We start from the raw sequence: 20,713 nt of genomic DNA, 5'->3' as shown, positions 1-20,713 counted from the left end.
GCCGGGTCTTTTTCACTTGACATTACCAAATCTACAGGTGTCCACCTCTAATGTTCAGTAGGGCACACAAAGCGCATCCTTAGTCCTACCTGACAGATACTGAACACTGAGCTGCGGCCATTGTTTACAGTAAGGGCTTTATTCAACCTGGATCGCTGAAGTGTTAACAATATAAATTAAGGTCATTTCCGATTGAGACGATATATGAATCTATTAAACCAAATTGAATCTCAGAATACCCCTTTTAGCTACAGTTAGAGATTCCATTCCTGGTCTCATTGATGTATCTACTTACATGGTTGTTTAATTATTCAATTGTACAAAAATCATTCTGGGTGCTTTCCTTGCCTGAGTTTTCTGTAAGGTAACAAACTCAGCAAGCAGATTTAGAGAAAAAGTAAGCCTCTAATCAAGCCAACTGGACTTTCTCCATGGTCTCAGCTTCAAACACAAGTGAACAAAACAGGTCAGTGAAGTCTCTTACACTACTAGGAACTACACACTCTGCACTGGATGTAGTAAAAACAACATGGGCTTATTGAATACATTTTATAAACACAGTCATATGTCAGCGTAACTCAAGTACAAAAAGTTAGTTCAATGAGCCTGAAATAGCCACAACCAAATAACAAGCATAATCATTGTGACACTGCCTCGTGATAAAAACATTAGGGATGACACTGAAATAACTAAATCAGGGGTGCTGTTCTATTGAGAGAAATTCAATGACAAAAATATGACCAACAGAAAACGCAATTAACAAAGTGTACAAGCAGCCCATGAGTCATTTGATGTGGAAAAAAAGAACTAGAAAATCAACAACCTCTGACCCATAGAAAACAAACATGTACTATAGGGACATATAAAATCATTTTTATTGTCCATTTTGCTTACTTTCTACATAGTTGCATTTCTAGACACCGTCATCATGAATGAACGCAGCTACGGTTTTTATCCAGACAGACGCAAGTAATGTTTGTTCTCTTCTCTCTCCCCGGATCTCAATATATAATTATTGTATGAAAAAAAAAGGGCAACCTAATATCTTTTCCTTTGTCTCTGTTATACTCAACATAAAAATGGTGGTTGGCTGGGTAGGCCAGGCCAGACAGAGGGTCCATCCCAGGCTGAGGGCACCGTTCAGGGCTGGGCCCCGGCAGCGGCTGGGACCTGAGTGGCCAGAGCACTGGGGGAGGAGATCACAGGAGAGCCCGCCACATTAGCCAGGGGCTGCGACGAGGACATGGAGGTGATGCCTGGAGAAGAGAAATTAAAAGATGAAGATGAAAACTGTGCAGTAGCAGACAGAAGATGAAAAACGCATCAGAGGAAGTGGCTAGGGACTTCCTCCATTAGCAAATTATCACACAAGAACCGATTCTGTTTTTGATCAATAACCAAATAATCATCCTCCTTTGCAGCCATATCATCAGACCCTGTGTTTGTTACCTGTCATCATACTGGAGGAGCTGACTGGGGTAGAACCAGTTGACAGCCCTGATGTCGAGCCCATCCTCGCCTGGTCTTTCACAATGGGGTCTGACAGCGAGACAAACTCAATTACAATCACAAAAGCAAACATAGCACATCATTGAATACACAAATGGCGTGCAGAGATGCATGACAGTCCAATATATTCCAGTGTAGACTTGTGGAAAAACACACAGAAACTATGGATAACAGGGAGGTAATGTTAAAGCTCAGAAAAGTAGGGCTGGTCCATGGTGAGTGGGTGTGAGATGGATAATGAGGTGCAGCTCACAGAAGTAGGGCTGGTACATGGTGAGTGGGTGTGAGAGATGGATAATGAGGTGCAGCTCACAGAAGTAGGGCTGGTCCATGGTGAGTGGGTATGAGAGAGATGGATAATGAGGTGCAGCTCACAGAAGTAGGGCTGGTCCATGGTGAGTGGGTGTGAGAGAGATGGATAATGAGGTGCAGCTCACAGAAGTAGGGCTGGTCCATGGTGAGTGGGTGTGAGAGAGATGGATAATGAGGTGCAGCTCACAGAAGTAGGGCTGGTCCATGGTGAGTGGGTGTAAGAGACAGATAATGAAGTGCAGCTCACAGAAGTAGGGCTGGTCCATGGCCTCCCGGGCTGTGAGGCGGGCGTGGTGGTCGTAGCGCAGCAGCTTGTCCAGGAAGTCCAGAGCCTCGGTGCTCACCAGGTGCTGATTCTCACTGTGCACAAACCTCTCCCACCGTTTACGGGAATGTCTGGGTAACAAAAAGAGACTAAACGATCAGCAACAATACAACATGGACACAGCCTCTCCTCAAACCTCTCCCACCACTTGACAGAGCATAAATGGTCACACGGTAAGTGTTAGTGTGTTGCAGTTGGGTATGTGCTGAATCGCTGATCGACAAATCACCTTCCATCCCACATAACTACTCATGTGAGTCTATGCCTCGCCTTGCTCAAACTGACAGATAGACGCAACACTAACACAACATCGAGATTTGAGATCAACCTACCTGCCCAGAATGTCATTGAACCGTGGGTCTAGCTCGATGTTGTATTTATCGATGTAGTCATAAAGGTCTTCTGTGCCCAGGACTTTTGCAATTCGTACAAGCTGCAAAACAAACGAGACTGACATGCATTAAACACTGGGGGGCAGCACCTGCTGTCTGAACATCACTAGATATATAGAGGGGTTAGGATAAAGCAGTACACACATTAACATTGGACATGTGTGTGCATCTCTTTGGGGGTTAAGGCCAGGTTACTATTAAAACACTGACACTTTAGTTAAAAGCACTAAACAGATACAATGTAATTGATTGATATATAGTTTGGTTGATTTGACACGGTGGCTGAGCTCTCACCTGGTCGTAGTTGTCGTGTCCGTGGAAGAAAGGCTCCTTCCTGAAGATCATACTGGCCAGCATGCAGCCCAAGCTCCACATGTCTAAACTGTAGTCGTACATCTATATAGGGGCACAGTCAACAGGGAACGGCATCAGGGCACAGTCAACAGCACCGGGATAAATGTTCTAAAAAGCCAGAGAACTGCCTGACCTGGTAGTCGACTAGCAGCTCTGGACCCTTGAAGTATCGGGATGCCACTCGTACATTGTACTCCTGAGCAGGGTGGTAGAACTCTGCCAAACCCCAGTCTATAAGGCGAAGCTAGAAACAACCAATCAACAGCTACATCACTAGAACCAAAACAGCCAGGACTTTATAGTCAGAGAAAGATCAAACCAACACTCAGGACATTTTGTTCGAAACTTAACAGATATGCATGTGGGTGGAATACATGAATGGTTAATTGTGTATAGAGTATCAGATGTCTACACTTTCAAGTCGCAATGGAGGACAAAACCTTAAATAAAAATGATATATTACAAAAATAAACCAAAGACTATCTCTGAAATGTGTCTTACCTCAGGAGGCAACATGAAATATCCTACCAACTGAATGAAAAGGTAAAAAAAAAAGGTGTATTGTCAAACACACCGGATGGGTGCAGTGATGGGTTGTTTTACAGGGTCAGGGAAAGTAGTACGGCACCTCTGGAGCAAATTAGGGTGAAGTGCCTTGATCAACAAATTGGCTAAATGCCTTGTATGTCACAATTGGACCAATCACAGATGAGACCGGGTGCTTTGTGAACCAACTAAACAAGTCGCACACTGTGGGGCAATACTCCACCCATACATTGGTCTTTGGTGGAGTAAGTTAGCCAATCAGGGAAAGAAGGGTGGGAAAAGGGAGAAATAGGCCAGTACCTTTCTGTGTTCGTGGTCAATCATGACATTGTGTGGCTTGACGTCTCGGTGCATGATGCCCATACTGTGACAGTAGTCCAGGGCCTGTGGGTGGGAACAGAGAGGAGAGATGAGAGCAGAAACAGCTGGGAACTGGCTCAGGTGAACTAGGACACAGAGGCAGAAAGTTGTGCAACGGGAAAAAAAAATGCCACGGTGTTCAAGTGAATAACATGTCTCTCTCATGTATTCCAGCCAATTAAGCAGGGACAGTGGCCTTGTCAGTCATCTTTATGGCTGCATTAAGTCCTATTGATGTAAACATAATGGAAAATACTTGGCCAACACCCATTGAGTATCATCGGTGGTGATGGTGTAATGATTCATTTGCTTTCCCACTGTCAGCATATAGCCCTACACAGCACTTAAACGGACTTAATAAGTCCGTTTTAAATACAATAATCATATTGAAAAGCACAGATGACACTATAGGCCACTGATCCTCATAAACCTTCTCCCGGAGAGCTGCAGGTTTTTGTCCCATGATCTGAGATCACTACTAATCTATAGGCTAACAACCATGGATAGGGATTCCTATCCTTAATTCCAGATCTCTGACAGCTACTTTAGCTGATGTTTCACCAGCATCAGTGAGGCCAGGGAGAGAGCATCAGATATGCGAGAAGGCCAAGTCTGTGGGATAAGAACAGGAGCAGATGCTTTACCGTGCTTGTGGGCTGGGGAGAGCTTTCCGTGATCCAGCTTAGCACACCTTAGCTTGGCAGCACGTATCAACAAGGCTGCTACCACTGAGACAGAGCTGCCATAGAGCAGAAAACCATGGTGAACCCTGTGACAGACCATTGTACTGTAATCCACCACCAGCCATTTATAGAGAAAAAGATGAAGACAAAAGTACAGTATCTTCCCATTGTCCTCAGAGTCATATTTGGTATATGCTTAATTTTTATTAAAATAAATATAAAACCAGCAGGTTTTCATCCATCCATACAGGCTACATAATAAACTGATGAAGTCTCAGGCATAGTAGTTTTCCTGTAGCACCAGCGTGAGGAGCAACTGTGGTAGAAATACTCCTAGCTGAGCAGGGGATGGGCTGCGAGTACAGAAAGGCACAATGTGTCAGGCCTGTCCACTCATAAATCGTCATGCTTTTAACACGTCTCCTACATATGGGTTGCCTCTTCCTCGCCTGCTCAGAGTTTCTGCTTGCCACAGTAAAGAGATTCCCTCAGCAGCGGCGGCAGCTCAGTTCATTCCGTCAAGAACTACAACGAAATACACTTGTCAACTACCTATTTTTCCTGACAAAAACGAATGACTATAACAAGACGCCCTGGGGAAAAAACGATTTACTAAATTACTTTTCATTTTAGTTCACGAAAACGCCACAAATCTCCTTTTCAACCGTTTTGTCCAATCATAAGCATGCATGGCTTCTCAGAATATTTAATGCAATCCTCTCAATGGCTGATAACTTCTTTCAGTTGCGCGGGCTGCTTGAGCAAAGCAGGCTCTTCCACACACACAGTTCCAGGGAGGTCATTCAATCACTCGCCTCTTGAACTGCCACGAAGCCAGGGCACTTCAATTGCAACTTCCCTCAATTAGAAACAATGTCTTTGATTATCTTTGCTTTCGTATAGGCAATTTTTGCTCTGATCACATAAGATCCATTTTGCCACTCTCGAGGTCTGCAAATGAGAGTTGTGGTTCCCTTTATCCAATTGGAAAAACAAAATGCTATTTGCTGAATTTTAAGAGTACAGTAATACTTCAAGCATTGTTGGAAAGCTCAGATTCTACACCTTAATGAAATCACAGTTATTTACCCCCCTCAAACAGTTATGTAAATTGTTTAGCCTGTAGCCAGGGCTTTATAGCCTGTATGGTTATTATGGCTGGCATTGGTTACAATCTGCCACAATATCAATGTTGCCAGTTAAGGTATAAGAGTGGACAGTAGGCCTAGTTGGACAAGGCTATCTGATTATGCCAATGATGAACGTTAAGGGCAAATATTAATTATTTAAATGGGAACAAAATGCACTGACTAAAACTAGACAAATTGTCCAGTGTTTTAGTCGAACTAAAAACTAATGAAGGATAAAATTGCTAAAACGTGACCAAGACTAAAACAATCTAACACAGCTGCCAAAATTAACACTGTAGCAGCTAGGGTAAATCCCCTCCCCCGTGGGAGAGAGACTGGCTAGATGCTCCCCACCCTAGTCCTCCCTAAAGCTCTATAACAGGTCCTAAATACAGTACAGGAACCGTGCATCAGAATGTAGGCTAATCTCAGAGGTGAATGCAAGGTACTGGCCTATACCCTACTGATGTCAGGCCATAATGTCATTGATGCAGCCTGACTCAACTAACATAACAGTCCAGTACCAGGAGGATAATATGCTTGTGACATTTAATGTAAGTGGCAGGTGTCGTTTACATCCCTGTTAGTGAGCATTTCTCCTTTGCCAAGATAATCCATCCACCTGACCGGAAGCTGATTAAAACGGCATGATCATTACACAGGGCCACCTTGTGCTGGGGACAATATAAGGCCACTAAAATGTGCAGTTGTGTCACAACACAGTGCCACAGTTTTGCCAAATCTCAAATCCAATATTGGTGGCCAATATTGAGATGTATCGTGAGGCTACCCTGACGTATCTGAAATGACATGATCAATTGATTTTAACTGATCGTGAAACACATGCAGTTACTTACTGTATAACTATAGAAATGTCCTTGTCACTTAGAAATGTCCTTGTCACTTAGAAATGTCCTTGTTTTTGAAAGAAAAGCACATTTTTTTGTCCATTAAAATAATTAGTGTCTAGTTTGAGAAACAGACACCTCAAGTCCTCAACGGACAGCTTCATTAAATAGTACCCACAAAACACCCGTCTCAAAGTCAACAGTGAGGAGGCGACTCCGGGATGCTGGCCTTCTAGGCAGAGTTCCTCTGTCCAGTGTCTGTGTTCTTTTGCCCATCTAAATCTTCTCTTTTTATTGGCCAGTCTGAGATATGGCTTTTTCATTGCAACTTTGCCTAGAAGGCCAGCATCCCAGAGTCACCTCTTCACTGTTGACATTGAAACTGGTGTTTTACACGTACTATTTAATGAAGCTGCTAGTTGAGGACTTGTGAGGCGTCTGTTTCTCAAATTAGACATTCTAATGTGCGGCTCCTCTTGCTCAGTTGTGCACCAGGGCCTCCCCCTCTTTCTATTCTGGTTAGTGACAGTTTGTGCTGTTCTGGCAAGTAGTACACAGTGTTGTACGAGTAGTACACAGTGTTGTACGAGATCTTCATGTTTCTTGGCAATTTCTCACATGGAATAGCCTTCATTTCTCAGAACAAGGACAGACTGACGAGTGACTGACGAGAGTGAAAGGTCATTTTGAGCCTGTAATTGAACCCACAAATGCTGATGCTCCAAATACTAAACTAGTCTAAAGAAGGCCAGTTATATTGCTTCTTTAATCAGCACAACAGTTTTCAGCTTTGCTAACATAATTGCAAAAGCGTTTTCGAATGATCCATTAGTCTGTTAAAATGGTAAACTTGCATTAGCTAACAACGTGCCACTGGAACACAGGAGTGATGGTTGCTGATAATGGGCCTCTTAATGGAATATCTACATAGGCATACAAAGTCAGCCATTACCAGCTGCATTAGTCATTTACAACATGAACAATGTCTACACTGTATTTCTGATACATTTTATATGGACAAAAAATGTACTTCCCTTTCAAAAACAAGGACATTGCTAAGTGACCAAACTTTTGAACGGTAGTGTATATATAGGCATACTTATGGACAGCCATTCGCTGTCTACCCCCCATAATTAGGTCTTACCTTTAAGATCTCGTACATGTAGAACCGTATGTCGTAGTCTGATAGCGTTTGATATAATTGCTACAAGAAAAGAAAAAAAACAGTTCACTAGAATGACACACAGTTCAAGTGAAGGCCTCCATTCTGAATGGAAAGAAATTAGTGATGCTACTTACCTTGAAGTCTGTGTTGTTAACATGTTCAAAAACCAGGGCTGGAGTCCGGGACTGCAATCATAAGACAAAATGTATTTTTGAAATGTTCATATAAACAGACCAAATATGTTGAGTAAAATCATTACATAGCGGATGCATACCAGAGTCTGCTGGATTTTCAGCGAGAGTGGTGCCCAAAATGTCATATGATATGTACCGGGCAGCATGATGGCATGCATTATTAGTAGGTGGAGAAACTGACCACTGGATCCTTGACGATGTCTAGAAGTGTGATGATGTTGGGGCCACCTCGCAGGTTTTCTAGAATCTTGATTTCTCGCTTGATTTTCTTCTTCTTTACTGGCTGTTAGGCACAAGAGAAGAACATGCAGGAGATTGAAAGGAAAATAAAGTTGGACAGTGCTTCTGTGAAATACCATGCTGTGAGCAGTATCTAGAAAGCCTTACCCAGAACATGTACTTAATTTTTTATTTAATTGGGTAAGTCAGTTAAGAACAAATTCTTATTTACAATGACGGCCTACCCCGGCCAAAACCTAACGATGCTGGGCCAATGTGCCGCCCTATGGGACTCCCAATCACAGCCGGCTGTGATTCAGCCTGGAATCGAACAAGGTTCTGTAGTGACACCTCTAGCACAGATGCAGTGCAATAGGCCGCTGCGCCACTCGGGAGCCCATTGTACAGTCTACAGGCCAAATTATAAACAAAAGGCTAGCTGCCAGGCCCTTACTGAAGCCCATGCACAGCGTGGGTAACTTTGGGTCTGAGGTGCAGAGCCCGTAGTCTAGTGGTAACATGTCTCGCTCAACTGGAGACCGGGGTTCAATCCCAGTCTCCACCGTTCCTACTGTTATTCCCGCTTGCCTGTCTCCTACTGTTTCCAACTGTCTAAATAACACGAAAAGAAACTCAGCAAAAAAAGAAACGTCCTCTCACTGTCAACTGCGTTTATTTAACATGCGTAAATATTTGTATGAACATAACAATAACATAACAAGATTCAACAACTGAGACAAACTGAACAAGTTCCACAGACATGTGACTAACAGGAATGGAGTAATGTGTCCCTGAACAAAGGAGGGGTGGGGGGGGACGGGACGACAAAAGTAACAGTCAGTATCTGATGTGGCCACCAGCTGCAATAAGTACGGGAGTGCATCTCCTCCTCATGGACTGCACCAGATTTGACAGTTCTTGCTGTGAGATGTTACAACACTCTTCCAACAAGGCACCTGCAAGTTCCCAGACATTTCTGAGGGGAGGGGCTAGCCCTCACTTTGAGATCCAGATTCTTCGCTGGCCATGGCAGAACACTGACATTCCTGTCTTGCAGGAAATCACACACAGAATGAGCAGTATGGCTGGTGGCATTGTCATGCTGGAGGGTAATGTCAGGATGAGCCTGCAGGAAGGGTACCACATGAGGGAGGAGGATGTCTTCCCTGTAACACACAGCTTTGAGATTGCCTGCAATGATAACAAGCTCAGTCCGATGATGCTGTGACACACCGCCCCAGACCATGACGGACCCTCCACCTCCAAATCGATCCCGCTCCAGAGTACAGACCTCGGTGTAACACTCATTCCTTCGACGATAAATGCGAAACCGACCATCACCCCCGGTGAGACACTCGTTAGTGAAGAGCACTTTTTGCCAGTCCTGTCTGGTCCAGCGACAGTGGGTTTGTGCCCATAGGTGAAGTTGTTGAGGCCTATAGGCATACAAGCCCTCCGTCCAGCCTTTCTCAGCCTATTGCAGACAGTCTGAGCACTGATAGAGGGATTGTGCATTCCTGGTGTAACTCGAGCAGTTGTTGCCACCCTGTACCTGTCCCACAGGTGTGATGTTCAGATGTACCGATCCTGTGCCGGTGTTACACGTGGTCTGCCACTGTGAGGACGATCAGCTGTATGTCCTGTCTCCCTGTAGTGCTGTCTCAGGCATCTCACAGTACGTGCATTACAGTTTATTGCCCTGGCCACATCTGCAGTCCTCATGCCTCCTTGCTGCATGCCTAAGGCACGTTCATGTAGATGAGCAGGGACCCGTGGCATCTTTTTGGTGTTTTTCAGAGTCAGTAGAAAGGCCTCTTCAGTGTCCTAAGTTTTCAGAACTGTGACTTTAATTGCCTACCGTCTGTAAGCTGTTAGTGTCTTAACGACTGTTCCACAGGTGCATGTTCAATAATTGTTTATGGTTCATTGAACAGGAATGGGAAACGGTGTTTAAAACCTTTACATTGAAGATCTGTGGAGTTATTTGGATTTTTACAAATGATCGTTGAAAGACACGGTCCTGAAAAAAATACATTTTTTTATTTGCTGTTTTTATATATATATATATATTTGAAAGAAACACTGGTCTCAGTAACTGTTCAAAGGAGTGAAATAGAAGTCCAGAGCCAGTACCTTGAGTATTTTGACTACTACTTTCTCGTTGTTTGTGATGTTGATGGCTTCAAACACTTCGCTGTATTTGCCTCGGCCTAGCTTTCGCACCAGCTGGTAGTCATCTTGATTCCTGAGGGTCAGACAGAGAAAAAAAACAATGAGTAATATTCACAACAATGTTAAGACGGATAAGCCCACGATTCCCCCAACAGAGTTAACACTGATACGGGATGATAAAGCTGGCACATTCCAAGTTCTTAATTAGAGTTGCAACGCACCAGGGCCATGTTGTAGGTGGAATGTGATGAATAGAGCCGATGCGAGTCCTTACTCTACACAAGGCATGTTTGTTCTACTTCATATATTTCTATGTGAACGCTCCATTTCCACACAAGTTGTGCTGTGCTCTGCTGAACATGGCCCAGATAGGGGAGCACGCCATAGATAAATCTCATAGGGAGAATCTAAATTGCATACTTCTCACGTCCTTTCTCCTATCCTCTTTCTCAAAACCCATTGCATGAGAAAGCCAGAAGGAAGAGAGGATGTGAGTAGTACGTCAGTATGTCTGACACTGAAATGGGTAAGGGTGTGGTGCTGCCGTGGACAATCACATGGCTTGATGGCTAGCTCAGCTCACCCCCACTCCACAACGTGTGACTCGTAGTCCCAGTACTCCCGGGGTCTCTGTGTGTTCACGTCGGGGTAAACCCGGGATCGACTGGTGACCGGGCCAGACATGTTCAGGTGGACGCAAAGGCTGCCTCAGGACCTGTGGGTCAAGGCAGAGAAGACCATAGAAATGCATTAAACAGAGAGAGAAACACACATGGATGGACCGGAGCTGTGAAGCCGCTGCGCTCCCATGATGCATTTCACTGGCTAAAGGCATTTTTTATTTTACCTTTTATTTAGCTAGGCAAGTCAGTTAAGAAAAAAAAAATGTTTTCAATGACAGCCTAGGAACTGCCTTGTTCAGGGGCAGAATGACAGATCTTTACCTTGTCAGCTCGGGGATTCGATCTTGCAACCTTTCGGTTACTAGTCCAATGCTTGAATATTTTGACTACTTTCTTGTTGTTTGTGATGTTGATGGCATCAGACACGTTGCTGTATTTTGATTCCTATGGCCTAATTTGAGTCCAGACACCTTTATCAAACTATAGGTTGAGCTATAGTGTGGAGCCATATGAAACGGGTGTTTTTGTCATCACGGCCCATTGTAGAATCTTAGCCTATCCATTCCAAATGGTCATCATGTGGGCGCTGATTTTTTTTAAAATTTAGCAGGATAACTTCATTAATTTGGTAAAAATTGGATTTCTGCTACTGAATCAATGAACAGGGAAAAACATGGCCTCTAGCTAAATGTAAAAAGGCTAAATAAAAGACAACACTACAAGTTTGGTTAATTCAAGACTTTTTCCCACCAACTTTAGCATTTCATCTCAGTTCACTGGTCACGATGGCAACACCCACCCGTAGCACGCGCTCCAGCAGATGTATCTCAATGATCATCCCTAAAGCCAACACCTCATTTGGCCGCCTTTCGTTCCAGTTCTCTGCTGCCTGTGACTGGAACGAATTGCAAAAATCGCTGAAGTTGGAGACTTTTATCTCCCTCACCAAATTCAAACATCTGCTATCTGAGCAGCTAACCGATCTCTGCAGCTGTACATAGTCCATCGGTAAATAGCCCACCCAATTTTACCTACCTCATCCCCATACTGTTTATATTGATTTACTTTTCTGCTCTTTTGCACACCAATATCTCTACCTGTACATGACCATCTGATCATTTATCACTCGTGTTAATCTGCAAAATTGTAATTATTTGCCTACCTCCTCATGCCTTTTGCACACAATGCATATAGACTCTTTTTTTCTACTGTGTTATTGACTTGTTAATTGTTTACTCCATGTATAACTCTGTGTTGTCTGTTCACACTGCTATGCTTCATCTTGGCCAGGTCGCAGTTGCAAATGAGAACTTGTTCTCAACTAGCCTACCTGGTTAAATAAAAGGTGAAATAAAAAATGAATAAAAAATGTCACAATTTGCTTTATATATGAAAGGTATTGCCAGCGACAAAGCCTCTACTTTTATTTCCGGCTACCAACCTATGCGGTAAAGTTCACGTGGTGCATTGGCAGCACTACTTTCTTAAGCCCTTGATGGTTGCTAAGCAGCACCCGTTACTACTATCCTCCTGGCAGTTCTAAACTTTGCGAACCATGTCACCTCATCCATCTCTTCACATAGCCCACCACATGCACGATTTTCTTAACCACAACTGGACAAATGCATAACGAATTACTGTGGGAATAAATAACCAAATTACTAAAATATTGGAATAAAGTAGACCAGTGCAATGAAGGCATCAACTCGTTGCTTACTGATCCAATTGTTATAGAACATTTATATTTATAGCACAATTGGCCCAGTGTCGTCCAGGTTACACAAGGGTTTGGCCGGCAGGGATGTTCTTGTACCATCGCGCACTCGCGACTCCTGTGGCGGGCCGAGAATAATGCACGCTGACTCAGTCGCCAGGAGTACGGTGTTTCCTCCAACACATTGGTGCAGCTGGCTTCTGGGTTAAGCGGGAGTTGTGTCAAGAAACAGTGCGGCATGGCTGGGTTGTTTCGGGGGACGCACAGCTCTCGACCTTCGCCTCTTCCGAGTACTACGGGAGTTGCAGTGATGGGACAGGTCTGTAACTACCAATTGGATACCATGAAATTGGGGAGAAAAGGGGTTAAAAAAATCATTTTTAATTTGATGCGAGTGCTGTTCATGATGATCTTCTCTAGTTGGCTCATTTATTAGGACTGACATTTTGTCAGCATGTTATGTAGTTTAACAAGGGTATTATTTTACTCTTCACTCGTAGTCGCTCAGTAGCCTAGGCCTATTCACAACCAAAAAGCCTGTGACTCGTCTTAATGTGATTTTGTTGTTTCACTGAATCTCCATCTGTATATTTGGTTAATTCTCTGGCTGGGCAGTTAATCTAGTCATTTCCTCATCTACCACTGATCAGAAACATTCAGCACGCAATAATGGAGCCAAATAAAGTGGAGCCCATTATTTTGCATATTAGGCAACTCCAAAAGTATGGAACCAGATACGTACGTTCAACCTTTTTGGCAGGTATCATTAGGACCATGAGAAAAGCCATGTGGGAATCAAGAAACGTTAAACTAGATGTGTAAACGTACCAACCGCGTTACGACTGTGAATGAACAGTTACACCTTCAATTCCTACTTAACGGTTAATCTGTTTTATACAAACTTGTTAGTAACGTGGCATCTGCAAAGGACATGAACCAAAGTCAGCTTGTCAATCAAGCAACTCTGGCCCAGATGTTAGAGTTGCTTTGCAGCTTCCAAGTTCATCTCCAAAATAAAAGTCTGTTTTAGAACTGCATTCAATAAGGACATTATACCAGTAGATGAAGTAGTATAGGCTTGGGCCTTCTGTAAATTACTTGTGAGAATGATAAAGACACAAACGAGCCTTATTTAGAATAACCGCCTGGGCTGCAAAATAGAAAGTAATTATGATTTAGGTTAGGCCTATTCCACTATCTAAATATGCCATGCTGTTGTGTTATTTAAATGGCCATATAATTTCATAATTGATTTTTATAGCCGCATGGGGCTACTGTAGTGAGTAATGAATCACACTTTTTCCAGTATTTGGGAGCACAGACTATTCGTCTTATATTAGGCATTTTGACTGTTGTATTAGTGAATTCCATTCCGTATGTAGGCTTGTTATAGCCATTTGCGTTGCACAACCCCATCCCACAGAGCCTATAGCCATATAAATAAATGAGAAAACAAAATATTGATCGTCTTGGCTATAACCTGTCCTGATTGAAATAGCCATGGGGTCCCAAATGGTCAAGACTATCTATAGCCTATTCTTATGGCCAGATCTGTTTTCCCTATCAGCCACTGCATGTGCTTCAACAACTTTGTTGAAAATGTATTTGAGGCATGTGAGCTAGGTTAAAAAAAAAAAAAATACACAAATAGAGTACTACAACTATTCCACAAAACAGTACCCAAAATTTGCCTAAATTGCAATGCCTACAAGTTGAAATACATGTTTTTTGTAAGTTATCTAAATTCTCAAGTTCTTTAGCCTAATTTTGAATACACACATGGATTTCAATAAACATATGGATAAGAGTTCTATTCTCTTTGATTTAGTTCCTATTGGAACTCAGACAAATGACAATGGATGACATAATGACTGAACTGAATGAAGGATTAATTCAAATATGTTGCACGCATCATGCATGCCCTCCACTTAATTTGGCTCGTAGGCAAATAGACCTACAGTCGGGTATAATGACAATGGTTTCATTCCTCCAGAAGGGCATCTTCTGAGGCCGAGGTGTGCTTTTCCCAAGGCGCTGCATGGAGATCACAAGCTCTTCAACTAGGCAGCAGTGTCGCGATGGAGAGAATATCCTATACGGAGACTACCTAAGACCACTGCAACAGAGATATTGTAAAGAGTGGGAATAAGCTTATAACAGACTTAACCTCTACATTGTTCATTTCACAGTACATATGTTCATGACCCAATTCTTATAAATCATGTCAAATTCATATGAACCCTTCGTACAGAATATGCATTGGCAAGAATGAGAGATGAAATAAATAATCAAAATATTGAGTTGCAAAGACTCCAGTGGTCATACATATTTCATAGATTCACCAAACATCTACTATTCTGTTTAATTATTCCTGGTAGATACTACTGGTTGTGATTGCAGACAGAGCCCAGAGAATGGGATGGTGCAATATTGAATTACTCATATTTTGATAAGGTGTGCATGAATGGCAATGTTCACGTCACCCAGAGATATGTCCATGCTGTAGAGGTACACCTAGCGGACTCAAACTTCACTGCTGTAGGCATAACACAGCTAATGCTATCTAGACTTGGGCTGGCAAACAAATCCATGACATTAGCCACCTTATTGTGAAGTCAACTCAACTGAGTAATTGAGACTTAACTTGAAAACATGCAGGATAACTCATTCCAGTTTCCATATATATATATATAAAATAACTCAGCAAAAAAAGAAACGTCCCTTTTTCAGGACCCCGTCTTTCAAAGATGATTCGTAAAAATCCAAATTACTTCACAGAACCATAAACAATTAATGAACATGCACCTGTGGAACAGTCGTTAAAACACTAACAGCTTACAGACGGTAGGCAATTAAAGTCACAGTTCTGAAAACTTAGGACACTGAAGAGGCCTTTCTACTGACTCTGAAAAACACCAAAAGAAAAATGCCAAGGGTCCCTGCTCATCTGCGTGAACGTGCCTTAGGCATGCAGCAAGGAGGCATGAGGACTGCAGATGTGGCCAGGGCAATAAATTGCAATGTCTGTACTGTGAGACACCTAAGACAGCACTACAGGGAGACAGGACAGACAGCTGATCGTCCTCGCACTGGCAAAAAGTTCTCTTCACTAACGAGTCGCGGTTTTGTCTCACCAGGGGTGATGGTCGGATTCGCATTTATCGTCGAAGGAATATGGGTTACACCGAGGCCTGTACTCTGGAGTGGGATCGATTTGGAGGTGGAGGGTCTGTCATGGTCTGGGGCGGTGTGTCACAGCATCATCGGACTGAGCCTGTTATCATTGCAGGCAATCTCAAAGAGGGTGCGTTACAGGGGAGACATCCTCCTGCCTCATGTGGTCCCTTCCTGCAGGCTCATCCTGACATGACCCTCCAACATGACAATGTCACCAGCTATACTGCTCGTTCTCTGCGTGATTTCCTGCAAGGCAGGAATGTCAGTGTTCTGCCATGGCCAGCAAAGAGCCCGGATCTCAATCCCATTGAGTACGTCTGGGACCTGTTGGATCGGAGGGTGAGGGCTAGGGCCATTCCCCTCAGAAATGTCCAGGAACTTGCATGTGCCTTGGTGGAAGAGTGGGGTAACATCTCACAGCAAGATCTGGTGCAGTCCATGAGGAGGAGATGCACTGCAGTACTTAATGCAGCTGGTGGCCACACCAGTTACTGACTGTTACTTTTGACCCCCACCCCCCTTTGTTCAGGGACACATTATTCCATTTCTGTTAGTCACATGTCTGTGGAACTTGTTCAGTTTATGTCTCAGTTGTTCAATCTTATGTTCATACAAATATTTACACATGTTAAGTTTGCTGAAAATAAACGCAGTTGACAGTGAGAGGACATTTATTTTTTTGCTGACACACACACACAGTGTTACACGTGTTCGGGGTAGTACTCCTCACAGGCCATTTGGTGTGTTTATTTTGTTGGGGAGATGAAACTGCCAAAACTCTGAAAGGTACTATTGTATGTTAGAATTTCAACAAGCCTAAATATTTTGTCTGTAATCGTAACATGGTGTTTGTATGTTCACAGATTAAATTTCACAGTCAGGATTTTCTTACGATCCTAACGATACGTATGTTCAACCTTTTGGCAGGTATCTGGCCCCATACAAAAGCAATGCATAGGTTGTGAAATATGAACACATGCTTTAGAAAATAATATCAATCTATATTTTCAATGTATCATGAAGTTACTCAATGTAAGACCCTACGCCTGCTCCCTAACAAAGCAGAGTGCTGGTAAGAAAAATATGAAACCTGGATCAATAAAGTATGGGCTTCCCTTCTTTTTATGACAATGGCTCCACACATTACCATGGCGCAAGTTGTGTGGGAAAAACCTCCTTTATATTTGTTATATTTCATATTATTCTTAGCCTACTATAAAATATGTATTGACTATGATAAGGGTAGCCTAAGTGTGTCTTGTCTGTTTAATGAACAAAATAACTACTGAGTTCCTGTGCATGGCACAGCCACGTAGCATATAGACTGCACAGACCAGTAACAGAATTAAACTCAAAATATGCCAATCTATTATTTTGAAAATAGATTAGATCTTTCTTAGGACCTGCCCATAAACATTTAATAATGATTTGTGATGAGATATGTATATATACATACAGTGGACTTCCACCCACGTCTACTCTCACTCCTAGTTGCCAGCATGTGCACAGAAGATAAAAGGCTTATCTAAGCAATGTGGTACAAATGCGACTGTATGAATTGAGCAGTAAATTGTTTATTTTTTTATTTTTCAGATAACATACGGTAAAGTCTGTCTGTAAAAGGCATATGGTAACTGTGTGCCATTGCAATTTTAAAAACAGCAACAGCATGGGAGGGGAGTATCACTGCCTAACTTCACAAAAACACGAGAAAGCCCTCCTGTCCTGTGTGAAAAATTAATTCTGTGCAGCAGACCTAATGGTATAATACCTGCAGCACACTAAGAACTGTAGGATTGGGAATTGTCAGGGACCTCACAATACAATATTATCTGGACACTTAGGTGCCGTTACCATATGCATTGTGATTCAGTATCGCGATTCAATTTTCCAAAGCATACTGCTCACTATAGGCCTGTCAGCTGCAGAGAAATACAATTTTCTTGATCAGTCATGCAAATACAAGTTCTGAAAACAAGTTCATTCATTATTTACAAAGGAGTTGACATAGGTACAGCAGACTAGTGCAACCCAGAAATAAATATATAATCTCTTCAAATAATATTACAATATTCAACTTCACAGATTGCCCCACCACTAAAGAACAGACCCTTCTGTCCTTTCGTTCAGTGAATGTTGTTGACCCTTATTTCACCCTGTAGGCCTATACAAGCTAAAGATGAAGCATCACAAACATAATTGATTTAACACGACGATAAAAGTCAGTAGTAGTATGCTACAGAAATAATTTAAGGAAACGTAGGTTAGGCTAGATCGTTAAAAACAAAATATTATTCAGAATTGTTCCATTGTCATTTAACCTGTCGTTACTGCAACAAAGGGAAACACTCAAATCTCACAAACCCATATTGCCTCACAACATGACAATGGCACATAGTATCACAATGGCTTCACATACCAAAACTTGAAACTAGACACATTCCACTCAAACCAAAACACCAAAGCACATAATAAAAATGTAACAGACACTTGTGCATTGTAAGAGGTGAACAGAAAGAACAGCTATTGTGTTTTGCAGCATAACTTTTTGGTTAGAATACCGTTCCAGAGACTCCAAGGACCCCTTTTCCAACACACTACTTTAAAGTGAGCTGTTTTGTTAAACAGTACCATAGCTAAACTAACTTCAGATCACATGCTTCTCTCAAAGTTAGAGCCAGTCACAAGGCCTGTGCCAGCACTTAAGGCAGATCTTTGTTCCCCTCAGATAAAAAAGTGGAAAATATAAAGATAGGGAGTCGAATCTAAAATACCAGAGACATTCTACATAAAAAAAATAAAACTATGCAAAGGGATCTTGATCTCAGTATTTGGGAAGGTACCATATGAGACCTAGACTAGATCAAACAGACTACATTAGATTTTCGTTGAAAGACTGTCTCAATTAATATCAAATTATTGCATAGGCCTAGGTAAGATCGCAGCTGGCTTTCAACAATAACAAGGGCAGAGGGGCATAAGCCTAATGATCATGGGAGACATGATCCCTGAGTGCGCAATATAGGCTAGGTGTACCTGATAAATATAGATGCCCAGGTAACATGGATTCACCCTGAATGGTAGGTGGAGGAGCAACCATTGCAAACCAAGATGTGATACATGGCCCAAAAACGTGATGGTGTCTGGGACACAGACATTTAAAAAATGTGGCTACATGAGTTATACCAACATATTACCTACTATTTTGTGAACTCTGGTTCCACTCCCTTAATTTCCCTATCAGAAGTTACTGTCTGTATAGTGCTGGACCTAATTGAACACAGAAAGGAAACGGCAAAAGATAGCTAGCTACCTTGTTAGAATTCCCCTGTAATTAGCTGACTAAACTCCATCAGAAACTTCTTTCACCATGGATTTGTGTTTAGTCAGCTACCCTGTAATAGGCTACACATAGCCAGAGCTTGAGTCAGGCTTGTGATCATTCAAGGAATTGATGAGCTGTTAATCATGTGATTTAATTGCTTCTAGATAGAAACAAGTTGTATTATTTGAATTGAATATTAGTCAGACGAGATACATTGCACAAATTAGCTAGGTAGCTGGCTAGCTATATATTTTGTTGGAAGACAAGTTGTCCTCTTTAGCTTCACACTCAACATCAGAATGTCAGCTGTCAAAATGTAAACCAAACTATCTAGACGAGTTGGTCGAACACCTGTACAAGATACAACACACATTAAAAAAGGTAATTCAATAGACCCCTAAAGATAGCTTTCCAACTAATCTTGGCTAGAATTATAGCTAACGTTAGCTAGCTAGCTGTTGATATATTCATCTAACCGGCCAGCTAACGTTAAATATTTAGCTAACTAACAGTTAACTGGATATTCACTAACGCTTTGCTAGTTCCAGTAGTATCTATAGTTTTACATTTAAAAAATATGTAAAAAGGTTCAAACCCATTTAAAGCTATCACTAGCCCCATCAACATTGGTAGTTATACTTGTTACGAAAAGCAAATTTCATTGATTATCACACGGTCATCAGGCCACAAGCATGGTGTTTTCCTAGCTAGATAATCGAGGAGGCTAGCTAAAACCGGTGGTTCAGAATGGTAAAAAAAAATGTCCACATTGAGATTTTATTCATGTTAAAGCTAGTGTGTGTATTAGCTACTTCAATATTCTTACGTGAGTACAGGGTCTTATTTCTATCTCGGTGCCTTGGTTTACGCCTTGCGCACAACCATAAGAGATAGTTAGCTATAGTAGCTTGCTAACATTAGCCGCTCACCAGCAAGCCGTGTCCGGGGAAAAACTCCCAGTAGTTAGCAAGCTATGGTACCGCATTCATTCCACGAGATGATAACATGCGCGCGACAGAACAAGTGTTGAAGGCTACACTACAATCTAAACATTCAGGTTTTTCCTACGCAAAAAGGGTCAATTAAACGGGGGTAAACTAGATTAAAATATACAGTATATTACCTCTCAGAGCTTCGGATTGAAAATATGGCGACACCGAACTCCGGCAACCAGTTTGCGATAAAGGAAGGCAGTTCCTCAAGACTTCCACTCCTCGGGGTGGCGCTTGTCTGCATTTCATTTGATGGGCACTATTCCGGGTTTCCCAAACACGATCCTGGAGCCCCCCATGGTTGAACGTTTTTGGCCCTAGCACTGCACAGCTGATTCAAATTATTCAAAGCTTGAAAATGAGTTACTTGGATCAGCTGTGTAGTCCTAGGGCAAAACAACTAAACGTGCACCCAGGGGGTGCCCCAGAATCGAGTTTGGGAAACCCTGATAGACAAGTAGGCTAGTAATATCCAAGCATGTCAGAATAGAGCCAGGGACAAAGCAACATCACAACAAGCCCCACACTGTCATTTTTGGCAGTGAACAAAATGTTACCACAAGACTGTGTTAGCTTGCCAAGCAAAGTATTCACTCATAAAGCTAATGCAAGTCTTCAGATATCAGGCAAGTACACATCATCCAATCATTGTTCACTGAACATCACTCTCTTT

At 42.4% G+C, this 20,713-nt stretch overlaps 1 protein-coding gene across 1 annotated transcript; it reads right to left on the bottom strand.

Moving 5' to 3' along the window:
- Positions 1 to 535: 535 nt before the first annotated feature.
- Positions 536 to 20,359, bottom strand: zgc:86598 (STKc_CK2_alpha domain-containing protein). The gene is made up of 13 exons (XM_020500087.2): positions 20,172 to 20,359; positions 10,793 to 10,924; positions 10,171 to 10,282; positions 8,000 to 8,101; positions 7,759 to 7,809; positions 7,604 to 7,663; positions 3,739 to 3,822; positions 3,026 to 3,136; positions 2,833 to 2,934; positions 2,479 to 2,579; positions 2,069 to 2,217; positions 1,450 to 1,539; positions 536 to 1,256 (listed from the first exon to the last, which is right to left on the bottom strand). Exons 2-13 carry the CDS (start codon positions 10,891 to 10,893, stop codon positions 1,141 to 1,143), a joined length of 1,179 nt encoding a protein of 392 aa, XP_020355676.1. The 5' UTR covers positions 10,894 to 10,924; positions 20,172 to 20,359; the 3' UTR covers positions 536 to 1,140.
- Positions 20,360 to 20,713: the final 354 nt, after the last annotated feature.

This window comes from Oncorhynchus kisutch, linkage group LG14, assembly GCF_002021735.2.
Source record: "Oncorhynchus kisutch isolate 150728-3 linkage group LG14, Okis_V2, whole genome shotgun sequence".
Classification (NCBI taxonomy): domain Eukaryota; kingdom Metazoa; phylum Chordata; class Actinopteri; order Salmoniformes; family Salmonidae; genus Oncorhynchus; species Oncorhynchus kisutch.
The sequence above is the reverse complement of the archived record's forward strand: the minus strand, read 5'-3'. Positions and strand labels throughout refer to the sequence as shown.